The 17,353-nt window shown below is 40.3% G+C and overlaps 1 protein-coding gene across 2 annotated transcripts in view; it reads left to right on the forward strand.

Moving 5' to 3' along the window:
• Nucleotides 1-17,353, forward strand: part of NOTCH2 (notch receptor 2) — a 189,632-nt gene that overhangs the window by 94,876 nt on the left and 77,403 nt on the right. For both annotated transcript variants that reach the window (XM_015147334.3, NM_001260662.1), the window contains 2 exon segments: nucleotides 1,381-1,640; nucleotides 9,027-9,362. In XM_015147334.3, coding sequence (XP_015002820.3) covers nucleotides 1,381-1,640; nucleotides 9,027-9,362 — 596 coding nt within the window.

The following is a 17,353-nucleotide window of genomic DNA, read 5'->3' on the forward strand; positions in this document are numbered from 1 at the left end:
TGTTCTGTCTTAGTTCCCTGGTATCTGGCCTTCCTTCTTTTCTCAGTAACTATGACCTCTGCAGAGCATACCTTGCCAACCAATGGTTAATGAAAGGTCTTGGATATGACTGTCAAAGACAAAAGCACTCATGACCCCAATGTTTCAGGTCACAATGATTAGGAAAATCAGGACAACAAGGCTTGGGCACAGGAAGAGCTGGTTTTTGAGGGAGGGATTTAGAGTTTGGTTTAAATGTGTAATATTTGAGGTAATGGTGGAACAGCCTACTAGATTCAGTTTTCTAGTCCCTGAAAACTAAAACGAGGAATAAGTTGAATCACATATTTGGGGCACCAGCCAAATATATAGCAGCATTTATAGTTAGAATCAAAGTCTTTGTGTTTCTTAATTTAAGTGCTTCTCAGAGATTCCATTTAAACAACTTCATTATGAAAATGGAGACTTACCATGCCTTTTTGATACTGTTCAGAGAAAATTGTCATAAATAATACACACAGTTTTGAAATGGTTGTGCATCTTATGAATCAAGGGGTGGCATATAAAAAGGTTCCTCAGTGCCTCAATGTGGAAAATATCATAGAATGCTATTCTTCAATTGTTTCCTTCCTTCACTTTGGTGTTTATACGGTATCTTAGATATTTTATGTTATTTTAATTATATTTTATGCCTTTTTATTTGGTTAAAAATACCTACTACTTAAATATTAACAGATTTTTAAATATCCCTTTGAACCCTTCCCTATTCCTGTACCTCCTTTCCCTTTTTCTGTTGCAATGTCAACCACCCGAACATAACCCAGAAAACTAGGTATTGGCCAGTTGATGTTTCAGTGGAAGTAAAAGAAAGAAGAACTTACTATTTCTCTGTGCTTAATTGAGGAAAAGCACATAGTATCTTACATATTTTAAATTTGAAGGGGATAATAGGGTCAAGTTCATGCATTATCTTTTAGACATCTTAATCCTATCAAATGGCTTTGTCAAAATGAGAAAGTTAATGAATTTAAGCAGACAACTATGAACAATGCTCAAAAAAAGTGCTGTTACACCATCCCAGCCTGTGCACACATGAAAAAAAGCTGTGGTGCATTTTGCCTTTGAATAAGGGTCATGTTGACTGGTCATGGCAGTCCCTGCTAGACCATACACCTGGTATTCTATCACCTGCTCAGACTCAAAAGGGCATGGGAATATGTTGTTAAGTTAAGTTCTCTAAGGACTCCTTCTTCTAAAGGGAAGAAGTTTTATAGGTGGTACTTGTAGGTCTGTTGATTCACAATCTCATGCTTTCTTGATTGGACTGTATTGTATTACTGTAATTTTTTTGTACTTACAAGAAGTCAGGTGTTTTAATGGACTTTTCTCTTTTCCATATAGATGTCCAGAGGGCTTCTTGGGAGAATATTGTCAACATCGAGACCCCTGTGAGAAGAACCGCTGCCAGAATGGTGGGACTTGTGTGGCCCAGGCCATGCTGGGGAAAGCCACGTGCCGATGTGCCTCAGGGTTCACCGGAGAGGACTGCCAGTACTCGACATCTCACCCATGCTTTGTGTCTCGCCCATGCCTGAATGGCGGCACATGCCATATGCTCAGCCGAGATACCTATGAGTGCACCTGCCAAGTTGGGTTTACAGGTAACTAATGAGACCAAAGCCAGTGCTTTCCTGCCTTCAGCAGATACCTTTATTTAGCATCTTTTAGATCATGGTGTTTGGCTCTTAAGTGTCCCCCAGCTCTGGTGCACATTTAACATTATGGTAAGGAACTGGGATGTTCCAGACAACTATCCCTAACTTCCTTTTAAGAGTTTCAAGGGGCAGAGAAAGAGAAAGAAAAAGGACCAAATACTTTGACAGCTTAAAGTATATATGTCAGGGCCAGGTGCGGTAGCACACACCTGCAATCCCAGCACTTTGGCAGGCCAAGGCAGGAGGATCACTTGAGGCTAGAGGTTTGAGACCAGCCTGGGAAACATAGCAAGACCCCATCTCTACAAAGAAAAAACAAGAATGAAAATAAAACAAAATTAGCCACTTATGGTGGTATGCACCTGTAGTCCTAACTACTTGGGAGGCTGAAGTGGGAGAATTGCTTGAGCCCAGGAGTTTGAGGCTGCAGTGAGCTATGATTGCACCACTGCACTCCAATCTGGGTGACAGAGTGAGACTCTGTCTCAAAAAAAAAAAAAAAAAAATGTATACCAGGATGGGGAATCAGAATTTACTTCACTAAAAGAAATAACTACACTGTCACCAGAGGAAAAGTTACTAATGTTATTGACTATTTGCTTTTAGAAATCTCCCTCCCTAGACATTCAGGGCACTGTTCCTTTTGCTTCTTCATTGCTTTGTTCTTATCCATTAAATGTTTGTGCTCCCTGGAGCACTGTTTTGTGCCCTCTTTTGAGCCACATCACAGCTCTCCCTAGGGAATTTCACTGTCTTTATTCACCTCCACTGCCACTGTCTTCATCAGTTGCTGATGAATCTCACCATCATTCCCTTAGCTCCACCCAACCCTGACATTCAGGCTCATGTGTCTAGCTATCCTTTGCATGTTCTCCTTGGAGATATTCTCCAGGTACTTTCAGCTCTCCATGTTGATAGAAATACGTAGCAACAATGTACATCCCAAATATCCATGCTAGAAACTCCCTGTCGCTTGTTCTTACCTCACTTCAACTCAGTCACCCAAGCCAACCTCTGAATTACCTCTCACCTATCTATTCCTCCCATTTCCTCTGCTACCCTGTAGTTGAGGGCCATGTTATCTCTCACCTGGAGTTCTGAAGTAGTTTCTGAATACGTTTTCTTGCCTTTTTTCTCTCCCCATCTCATTCACCCATGATATTACTACATCTTTAATTATAAATGCAAATGTTCCAACAATCTCTCCTGCTTACAATGTCTAATGTTTTTTCATCATCCACAGAATAAACTGCAAACTCTTTTACATGGCTTCCATAGCTCTTTACAGCCTAGACTTTACATCTTTTTGTAACCTGACCTCCCCACAAGCATCTAGGCCTAGTCACACCAAATTCTCCTTATTTCCAGAAAATGTTGTACTTATTATTGCTTCCATACAGTTACACACCCTTTTGCCTGGAATGCCCTTTCTACAACTGGTGATTGTCCAATGTTATTTAAAACTGTGTCTTAGTGACCCTTTCATGATTCCTTTAGGCAAATGGTCTCTAAGTTATACTATTTTTATGCATCACATTTTGTTGTAATTTTTTTTGCGCATCTCTCACCTGAATAGATTGTGGGTTTTTCTAGGTGGATTTTTAACCTTATTCAAAAGTGTTTATTAAATTAGATGAGAAAAGGAGAAGCATTCTTCATTTTTTCTCCTGCTTTAAGCACTAAACCAAGAGTTCTATAAATGCAATAAGCAAAAAGTGAAAAATGTACTCAGAAAACTATACTGGATTAGTTAGTGTAGCATACTGTTATATTAATTTTTCATTGTATTGGGGTTCTCTAGAGGGGTGGAGCTAATGGAATGTATATGTATGTATATATATTCCAACCCAAAGTGTCTTGGTGGCAATCTTAATATATATATTTTATATATATATTATATATATTCTATATATATTTACATATTTTATATATATATATATATAAAAAGGGGAGTTTATTAAGTATTAACTCACATGATCACAAGGTCCCACAATAGGCTGTCTGCAAGCTGAGGAGCAAGGAGAGCCAGTCTGAGTTCCAAAACCGAAGAACTTGGAGTTCGATATTTGAGGGCGGGGAACATCCAGCACGGGAAAAAGATGTAGACTGGGAGGCTAGGCGAGTCTCACTTTTTCACGTTTTTCTGCCTGCTTTATATTTGCTGACAGATGATCAGCTGGTGCCCATCCAGATTAAGGGTGGGTCTGCCTTTCCCAGCCCACTGACTCAAATGTTAATCTCCTTTAGCAACACTCTCTCAGACACACCCAAGATCAATACTTTGTATCCTTCAATTCAATCAAGTTGACAGACTCAGTTTTAACCACCACAAGTCTACCCCTTGTCAACTTGAACCCATACACCTCTTCTGAGATCATACATGATCTTCAAATAAAGACAATAATTAGGTCATAATTACACCTAATGTAGTACAACTATTCTTCGTGTAGTACAACTATTCTTCGTACATCCGGAAACGTACCAATCCCCAACTGAAATACTCTTTACATAAAGTTAACAATACTTAAATGCTTACATGAAGTCAGTAAATCTTATGTCACATGATAAAGGAGAAAGGAAATAAAATGAAGATACTTTCTTAGTACAAGTGTGTACTAGCACAGATATGTTTTAATAAAAGAAGGAGGAAATACTGAGGACAATTACAGTCCTTGTTTCTGCAGCTGGTCACATGGTAGTAACTGGTATTGATGACTGCCTTCTTCTGCCCGTTTCGTATTCCTTTTGCCTTCAGCAAGCACCTCAGCAGGTTGTGGTTTTTTTTTTCCCCTGGTGGAGAGTCCCAAACCTTCGTTCCTGAGGGATCTGGACCATTTGTAGTCCTGCCTGGATTGGGCTGTTGTAATTTCCCATTGACCTTAATCAGAGGGCATGATAATACTAAGAGACACCCTAATGGATCTCCTGTATTCCATGAATACTCTTTCTTACCTCCATTGTGGAGTAGTAGACTGATTTCATCTTAATAGCCTGGGTCTTGATAGCCTTGATAGCCCAGCCAACACTGTAACGCCCTTCTTAACCTGTTTACTTAAAGGTCGGAGGAACCCAAAGTGTCCTGGCGGCAATCTTAACTACCAGTTTAATGGAATTGTTGTTTTGTCTCCCTGGTGGCAGCGTTCTTCCCTCTGGAACTAAGACCTCTAGGCCCGCAGAACTTAATGTTGCGGGAACAGGAAGCAAACATTTTGCTAGTGGATCACTAAGGGTGATGGTGAGTGGTGCCACTTCCATTTCCACCCCTTGATTCCTGGATCTCTGAATCCTGACTATGGGAGAAACAGTACCATATATTGGACGCTGATTCAGAGCATACACAGCCTTCTTGAGAACTTTGCCCCAACCGTGCAAAGTATTCTCACCTTGTTGGCACTGTAATTGTGACTGCAAAAGGCCATTCTACCGTTCTGCCTCAGGATGTTGGGGAACATGGTAAGACCAGTGAATTCCATGAGCATGAGCCCACTGCTGTACTTCTTTAGCCATAAAGTGAGTGCCTTGATCAGAGGCAATGCTGTGTGGAATACCATGACGGTGGATAAGGCATTCCATGAGTCCGGGGATGGTAGTCTTGGCAGAAGTATTGCATCAGGATAGGCCAACCCATATCCAGAGTAAGTGTCTATTCCAGTAAGGACAGACATCTGCCCTTTTCATGATGGAAGAGGTCCAATGTAATCAACCTGCCACCAGGTAGCTGGCTGATGACCCCGAGGAATAGTGCTGTATCAAAGGCTCAGTGTTGGTTTCTGCTGCTGGCAAATTGGGCACTCTGCAGTGGCAGTAGCCAGGTCAGCCTTGCACCGGCCCATCTTATTTTCTTCACTGGGAAGGTGGAGCATGAGCACAAATGTTAGGACCTGAAAGGTGGTGAACTATGCCTGGGCAGGTCAAAGCCAGAGGAAACTCTGGTGGAGGTCCGTAGCAGTCCTGATGTGCAAATCAGTCATCCAACCTGGGTGTAGGGACAAAAGATCTACCATCTAGAAGCTGGTTCCCTCCAAAGTTTCCCTCAGGATAGCTGGCACTCTGGCAAAAAAACCCACTCTCGGTACCAATTTACTGTATTAGTCCACTTTCATGCTGCTGATAAAGATATACCTGAGACTGGGAAGAAAAGAGGTTTAATTGGACTTTCAATTCCACATGGCTGGGGAGGCCTCAGAATTATGGTGGGAGGCAGAAGGCACTTCTTTCATGGTGGTGGCAAGAGAAAATTAGGAAGAAGCAAAAGTGGAACCCCTGATAAACCCATCAGATCTTATGAGACTTATTCACTATCATGAGAATAGCACAAGAAAGACTGGCCCCCATGATTCAGTTACCTCCTCCTGGGTCCCTCCCACAACACGTGGGAATTCTGGGAGATACAATTCAAGTTAAGATTTGGGTGGGGACACAGCCAAACCGTATCATTCATCAAAATGTGTTGGTGGGGTAGAGGGTAGTTAGGATGATCCATTATCTCTATCATGACGATGATAGCATTGATGATGTAAGTCATTGAAAATATTTGATGGTTATAAGAATAATTTCTTCCTGATAGTCAGTTTTGAGTTGTTTTGCTATTATGAAGCAAAGTGGGGGCACACATACCTATTTAAAATATTTTAATTTTGACTAGTGGAAATGACACTAATGCCTTCTTCATAATTAAAATGCCACTCTGAAATAGTCCCCAGATTAAAACTTCTTCCTTTGCTGTTAAAAAGGATCTCTTCTTGGTGTGTTCTGCAAGATTCTGATCTTTTTTTTTTTTTTTGAGACGGAGTCTCGCTCTGTCACCCAGGCTGGAATGCAGTGGCACCATGTGTGCTCACTGCGAGCTCCACCTCTCGGGTTCACGCCATTCTCCTGCCTCAACCTCCTGAGTAGCTGGGACTACAGGTGCCCGCCACCACGCCCGGCTAATTTTTGTATTTTTAGTAGAGACAGGGTTTCATCGTATTAGCCAGGATGGTCTCGATCTCCTGACCTCGTGATCCACCTCAGCCTCCCAAAGTGCTGGGATTACAGGTGTGAGCCACCTCACCCGGCCAATTCTGATCATCTTTTATACATTTACTACTTTTGTCTATCACTTTAGGAATCATCACAGATCAAGGTCATCCTTTTGGTCTTTGTGATAGCTCTATAGCTCAGTGAGACCTTACTAGCTCATCTCCACTCAGAGATGAAGAAGCAGAGGCAGCAAGTTAGTGCTTATACATAATATATATGGAAACCAAATTCAGGGTTCTGTTCCCTTCCCTTCCTGTTCCCCTTCCCCTACCCTTTCCGCTTCCCCTTCCCTTTCCCTTTCCCTTCCCTTCCCTTCCCTTCCCTGTCTCACTCTGTTGCTCAGTACAGTGGCATAGTCTCTGCTCACTGCAACCTCCATCTCTTAGGTTCAAGTGATTCTAGTGCCTCAGCCTCCTAAGTAGCTGGGATTACAGGCATGTGACGTGAAGCCTGGCTAATTTTTGTATTTTTAGAAGAGGTGGTGTTTCACCATGTTGGCCAGCCTGGTCTCAAACTCCTAACTGCAAGTGATCTGCCCACCTCAGCCTCCCAAAGTGCTGGGATTACAGGCGTCAGCCACCACTTCTGGCCCAGGGATCTTTCTGTTTCAGTTGTGGGCATCACTCTGAAAATCACACTTGCCAGAAGTGAGCATTTATATCTCTTCTCCACTGTAAGTGTCTCTTAGTGGCATGAGTGGAAAGACAGGAAGAATTGCAGTTCCTTCATTTTCTGTCTTAGCTCCCTGAGATATATATGCTGTGCCTAAATTTGTGTTACACTTTTCTCCTTTGATTTGACATTCCTTGATAGGCAGAGAACACTTTTCTGTGCTCATATGTCACATGTCACATCTTTTTCCCTTATGGAAAAACTCTTGTGTCTCCCATTTACCTTTCTGTGGGGTCAGAGATTTAGATACTTTCCCAGATAATCAATTGGAGTATTAACAAATTCAAGGAGTTCTCATCTCTGTAGTTTAAATAATAAAAGACTTAGACTAATGAAAACAAAAAGCCAGCCATATACATATCAAATTTTCTAGTTCTGTGAGCATATTTTTTTCTCTTTCTCTTTCTACCTCAAATAATCTGCTTTGCTTCCCCTGGCATCGTGATTTAGTTTTCAACCCGTCAAAGTCTTCCTGCTACTGCTGCTGGTACTTGCCTACTTGAGAAAGTCCACAGAATACTTTCTAGACCTCTGTCCTCCTGATGGCTATTTCATTTGCTATATAGGGACCCAGAGGTCCTTCATCATTTTCAAACACATCAAGTGATATTTATAGCAAGGCCACAATTAATAAAATGTTTCCCAGAATATATGTGTATGTTACATTTAGAGGAAACAGAAATAGTATTCACTTGTTTCTATCACCAGAGGTCTACTTAGTAACTATATTTTGTGGAAAATATCGATATATTTTATCCATTCAACAGATATGATTTGAGAGCATACCATGGAGACCCAACCCTGCCAGTGTGGCAGGTGGTATAATAGAAGGAAACAGCAAACTCGGTGTATCTGTGTTTGCGCATGTGTGTATGTGTGTGGGGAGCACTAAGGATGACTTTACAGAGGTTGGAACTTTAGAGCAGAGTTGCCAAGATAAGTAAGAGTTCACTAGGAAAACAGAAGGGAAGTTGATATTTCTTTTTCTTTTTTTTTTTTTTTTTTGTGACAGAATCTCTCTGTGTTGCCCAGGCTGGAGTGCAGTGGTATAATCTCAGCTCACTGCAACCTCCGCCTCCCTGGTTCAAGTGATTCTTCTGCCTCAGCCTTCCGAGTAGCTGGGATTACAGGTGCGCGCCACCATGCCCAGCTAATTTTTGTATTTTTAGTAGAGGCAGGGTTTCACCATATTGGCCAGGCTGGTCTTGAACTCCTTACCTCATGATCTGTCTGCTTCGGCCTCCCAAAGTGCTAGGATTACAGGTATGAGCCATGGCACCTGACCCAGAGGTTGATATTCAAACAGAGGAGCAGCATATGCAAAGACAGTGAGCTCTGAGAGAGTAGATGGATCCAGACTCCTATTGCTGATAGTATCCTGCAGGGTTGGGCTTCAATGTGACTAACCTACAGTTGCCTCCAGGTGCTACACCCACTGAGTCCTTGTGTCTCTGCTGAGAGTTACTGGAGAGGGCTCTGTGTCAGATGACCTTGAGGAGGCTCTGATTTAGCCTTTTGTAAAATGCAAAGAGTTGACGTCTTCTCCATGCAAGAGCTCCCTGATGTCAATGCGGTATTGAGGATGGGACCATCTCCTATTTCTGTGGCCAGCACTGAGTTTTGTTATCCTTCCTTTAGGTAAGGAGTGCCAATGGACTGATGCCTGCCTGTCTCATCCCTGTGCAAATGGAAGTACCTGTACCACTGTGGCCAATCAGTTCTCCTGCAAATGCCTCACAGGCTTCACAGGGCAAAAGTGTGAGACTGATGTCAATGAGTGTGACATTCCAGGACACTGCCAGCATGGTGGCACCTGCCTCAACCTGCCTGGTTCCTATCAGTGCCAGTGCCCTCAGGGCTTCACAGGCCAGCACTGTGACAGCTTGTATGTGCCCTGTGCACCCTCGCCTTGTGTCAACGGAGGCACCTGTCGGCAGACTGGTGACTTCACTTTTGAGTGCAACTGTCTTCCAGGTAAGGAGCTCCCTAGTGTCCCAGGATTAGGGGACAAACCCCTAGCACAGGAGGTAGTGGGTGTGGCTCAATTGCTTTTTTTTAGGAAGCTTCCTAAAGCAAGGAAAAAGGGAAGTGAGAATTTTGTGTAGGGTGGGTTGCTAGTGAGGGAGGAGTTTTATGGGCCCACTGTGGTCCATAAACTGAGCAGGGGGTAATTTAGCATGTCAGGGTTTATGATGATGAGTGGCTAGAAAATTGTTTATTGTCCCTTTTGTAGAAACAGTGAGAAATAAGAGGAACAGAGCTCTGGGAAAGAGACAGGCAAGTCTGGAATGAAAAAGAACACGATGAGAATTAGACACTGGAAAATATGTATGTGTGGTTAATAAAGTGCTTTAAACTGAATTGACATTAACAGTAGGTGATCAACTTTCGTATGTGCTTTTGCTTTTGATGGAGTAATTCTTTGTTATCCACCTAAAAGCACCCAGCTGCCCTTGATTTTCTCTGGGCTACTGGCCTTCACAACCCGCTCCCATGTACCCTCTCTGACCTTGGTGTAACCCTCCCCTAACTTAAAGCTAGAGAATTCTGAAACTGAGGAGGGAGTCCTCTGTTAATCAGTGAGCACTTTTTGATGAGCTGATAGATGATATATGAGAGACTATATATGGCACAATACTTTGATACACTCTTCACTGATAAAAGTGTTCTAGAGTACGCACACAACCCAAAGATAGAAACAAAAAGAGGAGCAGTGTCGGGGAGCTTGAGGCCTGGTGTTCCATGGAGAGGGAGAAAGGAACAATCCTGGCCAATTCATTCAGCTCCTTATAAAAACCATGAGGAGGCTGAAAACCAAGAATTTTGATTGGGAACAGAATACAAGCAGCTGGAGCAGATGAATTACTAAGCAACAAAGATCCTGTTTTTATACAAATATCCTTAGTACAAAAACAAAAGAAGGAAAACTGTAGGGGGGAATAATGTGCTAAGTAAGCAGAATTGCCTCAAAAAGAAGTTGTTCTAGTTACTCTTTCAGAGTGGGAATCTTAGATTCTGGTATTGTGGATATGGTTCACATATAATGGGATTGTGTGTTTTATTTTGGAGGGATTAAAGGTCATAGATTGGTCCTCAGTATAAAATCAACTGGTAATTTATTCATTTCATTTGGTAAAAATGTATTGACTGCCTGCTATGTTCTAGGCACCGTGCTATGTTTTTGGAATACAGCTATACAAAGCATTGCCACATAATTGAAATGAAAACTTTCTATTATTTAAGTCACAAGAACAAGCATTTAATTGTATTACTTTTAGTTTCTCTTTTAATAAATAATAGATAATGCTATCATTCTAGATACTAAATAAGTGTTTTCTTAACATAATATTACTATCCACTTTATCTTGTAGAAAAGAAATAACTAAAATACATCTGTCTTCACTCCTGTATTTGTTTGCATTTTAAGGGTTAAAGACAGAAACAGAAATGTAAACAACTTTATTTTGAAAATATTTCAATATTGCAAATATTGTCTGAGGCTGATACTCTAGTAATCTAATTGGCTAGTAATTGATGTTAGTGTGATTTATTGTTGAAGGCTTAATGTGTTTTTCAGTTTCAAGAAAATTGCTTTTAATAATTGCCTAGAACAAGAGGTTGATTTGGCAGCAAGATGTTGACGGGAAGTTAGAGAAGTCAATAAAGGAAGTTTTTAGCTGAGAGAGAGTGATTATTCACTCCCATAGCCTCTGCATTGTTATCCATTAGCCATGATAAGAACCTTAGGGAATTCTGAGAGTGTGTCCAGGAAAGGATCTGTCAAACTAGAATAGTATCTCCTCTTTGAGAAAGGAAATAACCAAGGATTCCACACTGAGAGGCTGCCAGGGCTAGTGAAATAGAGTAAGGAAATCTTGGCTGTCTATTATTCTATTCTCTGCTTGTAGTTTAACGCAAGACACTTAATTTACTCACTGATGGGGTGTGTGTGGGGGGGGGAGGGGAGATTAGTATGAGGGGTGGGAATGGGGAGATTTGATGAAGAGAAAACTTAACATTTTTTTGGTGGCTCAGGAACTGTGCCAGGTACTTCCATGCTTATTAGCTCAATTACACAAAAATCTTGGGAGCAGGTATTATGTTTCAAGTCTTCCCACATAAAGTAACTGAAGTTTGGAGATGTTAAGTGATTCACCCAAAGTTGTACAGCTAATATGTGGTTAGGCTGGGTCCTGAAACCCAGGCAGTTTATTTTCAAAGCCTTTGCTTTGTGCATCTTACTGTGCCACACTGCACTGCACATCTGCTTCCTAAAAGCACTTTGTAGGTGTGTAAAACTTTTCGTTAAATGCTTTAAGCTGTTTGGGTTAAAAATACATGTTCATGTTGTGAGAAAACCAAGACACTCCTAATTATAATCAAATAGTACTTGTTACATGTCAACGTGCGTGTGTGTGTGTGTGTGTGTGTGTGTATGGCATTGTGCAGATGTTTAAAAGTAGTTACATAGACTAGTTCTTGCTTTTCAGGGTCCCATAATCTAAAACAGATGACTTCAACTTTGGATAAAGTATAGAAGGAAATTTAAAGAGAATTCAAAACAATAGATGATGCAGTGACACTGTGAATAAATGTTATTTATACAGTTTGTAAGATTTCATGCTTATTGTTCATGTGTCCCAGGTGGAGTTCAGAAAGTATTCACTTTATTTCCGCAAAGGGAAATGGTGCCTAGAGATGGTTTTCTTTTAAAAAGTCCCTTTCATAATGCAGTGCCCTTCCTTCCATTGCCCTTCATTCAGTTGCTTTCCATGCTTGTCAGGAAACTAAAATGTTACTTAGAGTAATAGTCACTATCTCAATGTAAATAGCACCCTTATTTAATGAGAATTATTATTTCAGTTCTAAAAATGGGGAAACAAAGTCAGCAGAAGGCAAAGTAGCTTGTTAAAGTATCATGCAACTCTCAAATGGTTGCTTCCACTGCATTTCACGTCTTGGCACTTCTAATTGAGGGTTACTCTAACCACCCTATTTAAAATTGTAACTGTCCCCCACCCCCTTAATTACTAACCCTGGTCTACTTTTTGTTTTCTTTTTCTGTAGCTCTTATCTTCTTACTATATAATTTATACCATATAATTTACTTCATTATGTCTATTGTTTATTGTCTGTCTTTTCCAAATTCTACTGCCTCTTACCCTCTCCAGAATGAAAACTAGGATCTTTGTTTTTGTTTACTGTTGTATTCCAAACACCTACAAACAGTGCCCAGTATATACTAGGCCCGCAAATATATATTGGCTGACTGACTGTATGGTTTAGTATCATGTCATAGTATTGAGACTGTAACTTTGGTCTTCTCATTTTCTTCTTTGTATTGTGCATCCTAGACTTAGTTTGGCCTCTCCTTTTGTCCTTGTATACTCAAATAATACTGGATAAGAATTTTGGAGTCTTTTTCAACTCTGAGTCAGTGAATGCCACATAACTTAGTGACTGTATTTAAATGGTTAAGTTACAATTCTTTTCCTGCAAAGGATATTGTAGTCACTGTGAGTATTTTAATATTATTGTAGGACTCAAGAGGGAATTAAAACTACAAAAATGACTCATCCTGTATGACACAGAAAGAAATGTTTCTTCACAGAGGGAGGAGAAAAATATCTCCAAGAGAGAACTAATAATCAAATCAATGAACCATGTCTCATCTTTTTGGATAAGTAACTGTTAATAATCCAGACACTTCATGAACTTTCATTATGTAAAGTCTTCAGTAGAAGCTAAAGGAGGGGCACCAACCACAGTAATTTTAAGAACAAAATGGAGCATGAAAATAAATGATTAAATCATTTACTCCCACTATTTTTGGGTTAGGGCCAATAATGAGGAGAGAAAGAGGTAGACTAGTTTTGTGTTTGTGGCAATTTTAATAAAGTAGCACAAGTAATCAGAAAACAGTAGGCTGTTTTGAATTTACTGGCTGTCCCTTATGAGTTCACAGTTGGATTGGACTGTCCTCAGTGTACTTTCTTTTTTTCTTTCTTTCCCACATTTCTTTATTCCTCTGATTTTGTTTAAACTTCATAAAGAGTTCTCTGATCTTTCCTTTCCAAACAATGAAGGTTTATCCTTTGTAAACCACCTCTATACTCCACAGGCTGATGATATGTGATATCCCTATATCATTAAAGTAAAGCCTAAGCACATTCTTGGCTTTTGTGTCTACTCTGTTGTTGCTGAGCTTAAGAACTATTAGAAATAATTCCCTCTTGCATTTTCACACATGGGGAATGTGACGTTCTCTTGGGTATTACGCTAATCATATTTTGGCAGGTTTCTCTGGAGCAGATGCAGAAATGATCATACCACTTTCCAGGGTGTATTATTTTAGCTCCTTTAACTTGGGCCCTAAGTCCGTTTTACCTGATGTTCCTGAAAGGTGTTCCTGATGTCCGTCACTGTTCTCTCATGCTGGATGTTCTTGCCTATGCTGCCTCCTCAGCTTTCTATCACCCTCTTCCCCTTTTTTATATAGAACTTATTCTTAGTGATTTGTCAAAGACGCGCTATTTCACTGAAATGTCTTCTATATTCCCTACCCTCCAAGTGGATTGGAGACCTTCTAAGGTCTTTTGACATCTGCATATCTCTAGCACAGCACTTATCACGGTGATTATTTATCTGTTCATCTTTCCAAGTAGGCACTCTCATTTTAACTCCCTGCCCTAGTCCCCAGCGTCCCCAGCATAGTGCCTGTCATAAAATGGTGCATCAATGAATACTTGAAAAATGAATGAATTGAACGTGGTAAACAGAGATGAGAATTCCTATATTCTACAATTTTTTAAAATGTACCGAAATTATTGTCTTTGAATCCTCCGATTTATTTCTTTGACTTCTTTGGTGACAACGTTAGAAAAAAGTGGAGGTCAATAGGAAGATATGAAGGGAAGTAGGTGGGAACAGCGAGCCTGTGCAGGTGATGGGGTGGGAGATGCGTGGCACAGGCACAGGGGTCAGTGAGTTAATCTGGGCTCATTCAGAGAATGGAAAGTGTATGCCAAGAAAACTGGTTGGATAGGGACAGGTCAGGGATTCCCTCTTGCGTTCTCACACATGGGGGCGTGTGTCATTCTGTTTTCTTTCTTTCTTTTTTTTTTTTTTTTTTTGAGACAGAGCCTTGCTCTGTCACCCAGGCTGGAGTGCAGTGGCACAATCTCAGCTCACTGCAACCTCCACCTCCCGGGTTCAAGCTATTCTCATGTCTCAGCCTCCCAAGTAGCTGGGACTACAGGTGCCTGCCACCACACCTGGCTAATTTTTGTATTTTTAGTAGAGATGGGGTTTCACCATGTTAGTCAGGTTGGCCTTGAGCTCCTGATCTCAGGTGATCCACCCGCCTTGGCCTCTCAAAGTGCTGGGATTCCAGGCATGAGGCACCATGCCCAGCTGCATATGTCATTTTCTTGGGTGTTACACTGATTGTATATTTGCAGGTTTGCTTTTGTGACAGACTTCTTCTGGGGGAAAAAAAAAGTATCCTTTTATCTTTTTACCTTTGTCCAGTTCCAGGTATCCCTGTTTTTTTTCTTCACTCTTTCTTCCTTGTTCATGGGAGCTTTTCTTGAGGACTTTGAGCCCAGCTTTGGAGAATCCTGGTTGTGTCATCTCATCTCCTTTCTGCTCACTTTTTCTTCTTCTCTACCTAGCCTTTCTACCCTCACACCTCCCAGGGTCTGAAAATGGAAAGATAAGGGTGTTTCCCTGAAAGTTGCTGTTGTGTGTGGGGATGACATGTTCGAAAGACTCTTTTCTGGTCCCTGCCCTCATTGCCATCATTAATCAGTTAAGTGGCCCATGGTTTTGTAACAGCACAGTCTTAAAATGCTTCTCCCAAGTTTAATTTCTCTCCATTTGACCTTTTAAGGATGTGAATTGGCTTTAAACAGTAGACTCCCTTTAGTATGGCCCTGTGAGCCTCTCGGTGAATCTGCTACACCCATTCCACCCACGGGTCTGGAAACTTGTCTGTTTACCTTTCCCTAAAAACTTAAGATATATTTTTAAGAAGTGCCTTGTAACTTTTCATATAGTCTTTCCCCTACTTTGGGTAGACTGTTTCCTACAAGAATTTGGTAGATCTTTCCAAAGAGAATTCCGTATCTCTATTTTTAAAGCATAAATCCTGTCTTAACTTTGGAGGAGAACTGATTTGGCTTGGGTTTTCTCAGACATGGGAACTTTTGACCTAAGTTTGTATTTTACATTGTCAAAAGGGAACTCTGGGATCCCAGAAAACGTATAGACTGCAATTCGGTAAAGTTTCTGGTTCAGTACTTATTCCTACTTACTAGCTATTTAATCTTGGGCGAGTCAGCCATCTGGCTCTCAACTTCCTCATCTGTAACATAAAAGGATTAGAGTAGACAATCTCTAAGGGATGCTGTAATACTACTGACAAATAATAATATTAGCTAATATGTGTAAGGCAGTGTGTTTAGTGTTTTTTCCCTTAATACAATAGCTTTGAGATTTATATACCATATAATAGATTTGAGTTTATATACCATACAATTTACTTTTTAAAAAAGTATACAATTCAGTACTTTTAGTAGATTTGTAGATAGGAGTAACCATCACCACAATCAATTATAGAATATTTTTATACATCAAAAGAAACCCTTTACCCATTATCAATTACTCTCCATTCCTCCTAACTCCCTCCCAGCCCTAGGCAACTACTGGTCTACTTTCTGTCTCTATTTGCCTCTTCTGGACATTTCATACAAATGGAAACAGGCAGTATGTAGTAATTTGTCACAGTTTCTTTCACTTAGCATGAGGTTTTCAAAGTTCATTGATGTGGTAGCATATATCAGTACTCCATTCCTTTTCATGGCTGAATAATATTTTATCATATAGATTTACCACATTTTATCATTTTATTTATCCGTCATCAGTTGATTGACATTTGAGTTGCTTCTACTTTTTGAGTATTTGTATAATTTTTTGGTGGACACATATATTCATATTTCTTGGGTATATACCTAGGAGCAGAATTGCTGCGTCAGATGGTAATGCTGTTTAACCTTTTCAGGAACTGTCAGACTATTCTGAAGTGGGTACGTTATTTTACATTCCAAGCAGCAGTATATGAGAATTCCAGTTTCTCCACATCCTCATCAACACTTGTTATTGTCTGTCTTTTTTATTATATTCATCCATAATGTGAAGTGTGTATCTCATTGTGGTCTTGATTTACATTTCACTGATGGTTGATGATTTTCAACATCTTTTCATATACTTATTAGTCATCATGTATCTTCTTTGGAGAATGTCTGTTCAGATCTTTTACCTACTTTATAATTGGTTTATCTTTTTAATATTGAACTGTAATAGTTTTTAAAAATATATCCTAAATGCAAGTCTCTTATCAGATAATATGATTTGCAGAATTTTCTGTCATTCTGTATGCTGTCTTTTCACTTTCTTGATAATATCCTTTTCAGCCCAAATGTTTTTAACTTCATGAAATACAATTTATTTTTTCTTTTGTTGCTTGTGCTCTCTGTCATATTTGTGAAAAGTTTGCTTGTCCCACATTACGAAGATTTACTATTTGTAAGTGATTTATAATTTTGCCACCTACCTTTAGGTCTCTGATCCATTTTGAGTTAATTTTTACGTGCGAGGAGGGAGTCTAACTTCATTCTCTTGCATGTGGGATATTTAGTTGTCCCAGGACCATTTGTTGAATTAAGTGCTGTTTTTATCTAATTCATTTAATCTTTACAAAACCATTTAAGGTAGGTCCTGTTAATTCCCCAAGAAAGTTTAAGTATCTTGCTCATGTTCACCCAGCTATTGCATGGCAATGCTGAGAGTTGAGCCTAGACAGTTTGGCCCCAGAAGCCATGCTTTTAGCCATGAAATAGCTGTCTTACCTACCTCCCCTCTTACCTACCTACCTACCTATTGACAGGGAAGAAGTACCTCAACAA

The sequence above is a fragment of the Macaca mulatta genome, chromosome 1 (assembly GCF_049350105.2).
Source record: "Macaca mulatta isolate MMU2019108-1 chromosome 1, T2T-MMU8v2.0, whole genome shotgun sequence".
Classification (NCBI taxonomy): Eukaryota; Metazoa; Chordata; class Mammalia; order Primates; family Cercopithecidae; genus Macaca; species Macaca mulatta.